General features: G+C 53.9%; 1 protein-coding gene across 1 annotated transcript in view; it reads left to right on the top strand.

Moving 5' to 3' along the window:
- ZNF286A (zinc finger protein 286A) overlaps positions 1-1198 on the top strand; it is a 21269-nt gene that overhangs the window by 377 nt on the left and 19694 nt on the right. The window contains exon 2 of the mRNA XM_077746898.1: positions 123-344. Coding sequence (XP_077603024.1) covers positions 317-344 — 28 coding nt within the window. The 5' untranslated portion in view covers positions 123-316. The remainder of the gene's footprint in view (positions 1-122; positions 345-1198) is intronic.

The raw sequence follows: 1198 nt of genomic DNA, 5'->3' as shown, positions 1-1198 counted from the left end.
GTCTGCGCGCCTGCTGCCTCGGCAGGTCCCGTGCGGCCGCTCGGTGCCCCCAGGGACGGCTGCCAGCCGCAGGGACAGGCGCCTGGCACCCAGCCTCAGGGATGCTGTCCCCGGGTTTCCAGGTTCCAGCCTCGCAGGACCGAGCCAGGCTCCGGAGTGAGGAAGAACCCCGACCCGACCTGATCGAAGCCGTTCAGCGCAGCCGCCCGAGGGAAGGCAGGGGGGAGGCCGCGGGGGCTTCTCACTGTTCGGCCCGGAGGAGTCTGAACTGGCGGGGGGACATCGGAATAGTCGGAACCGGGAGCAGGTGGTGATCATGGAGACCGATGTGCACGCGAAGAGAGGTGAGAGTTGCAGAAGTATTGAACTTGTGTTGTGCAAGGGCCAAATTCCTTCCTCCTGAAGGCAAATCGGTTGCCTCGCAGGAGGTGGCCCTTGGTGGAGAGTGCTGTCCGTCTCCTTTGTCTGGGGGCATGGATGGGCTCCTCGAGTGAGCATGGAGAGCTTGGTGTGGGATCCATCCCCCTTTCATCTCCCAACTGGGCGCCCAATGGACCCTTCAAAGCCACCCCCAAAGTCCGAGCGGAATGTTAGCTTCTGAGTTGTGAGCATAGCCTCGATGACTTTTTCTCCCACTTTCTTCCTCCCAGATGATTATGCCATCCTCGCTTCAATCATCGGTCTGAGAATGTAGCTTTTTGCTTGGCAAAAGTATCTTCCACACCTTTTATGCCTTTTTGTCTGGACAACAGCCCTATGATTTCAATAAGCAAATGATTTTTGTGTTACACAGGAGAAAACAGGCCTGGAAATCTGTGACTGACTTCCAGTACTGCTCACGCAGCCTTTGTTGAAGTTTGGCCTCCTACATAAGAATTAGATCCCGGGTGCTTGTTAGATTTCTAGATCGCACCGCAGACTCAACTAATAATTATTTGGAGATGGGACACAGCAGCCTACGGTTGTGAAGAAACTTGGCAGGGTGTTTTTTGAAAACCGTTGAGCCTGTTTTTCTGATAGGGACATTCAGCTCGGGGATCAAACGGACTTATGTTAATTTCTAGATCAAAGAGTGCCATCTTCCAGAATGTGTTATAATTGTGGCAGTACTTCCGGACATTCCCCATGATGCTGGGATCCTGGGTTGCTTGGGGCTCTCTTTTGTTAGATGTTTGCAGGGAGGGTCATTAGTTTGATG

This window comes from Crocuta crocuta, unplaced genomic scaffold, assembly GCF_008692635.1.
Source record: "Crocuta crocuta isolate KB4526 unplaced genomic scaffold, BGI_CrCroc_1.0 scaffold139, whole genome shotgun sequence".
NCBI classification, from domain to species: Eukaryota; Metazoa; Chordata; class Mammalia; order Carnivora; family Hyaenidae; genus Crocuta; species Crocuta crocuta.
This window is presented reverse-complemented; position numbering and strand designations above follow the sequence as displayed.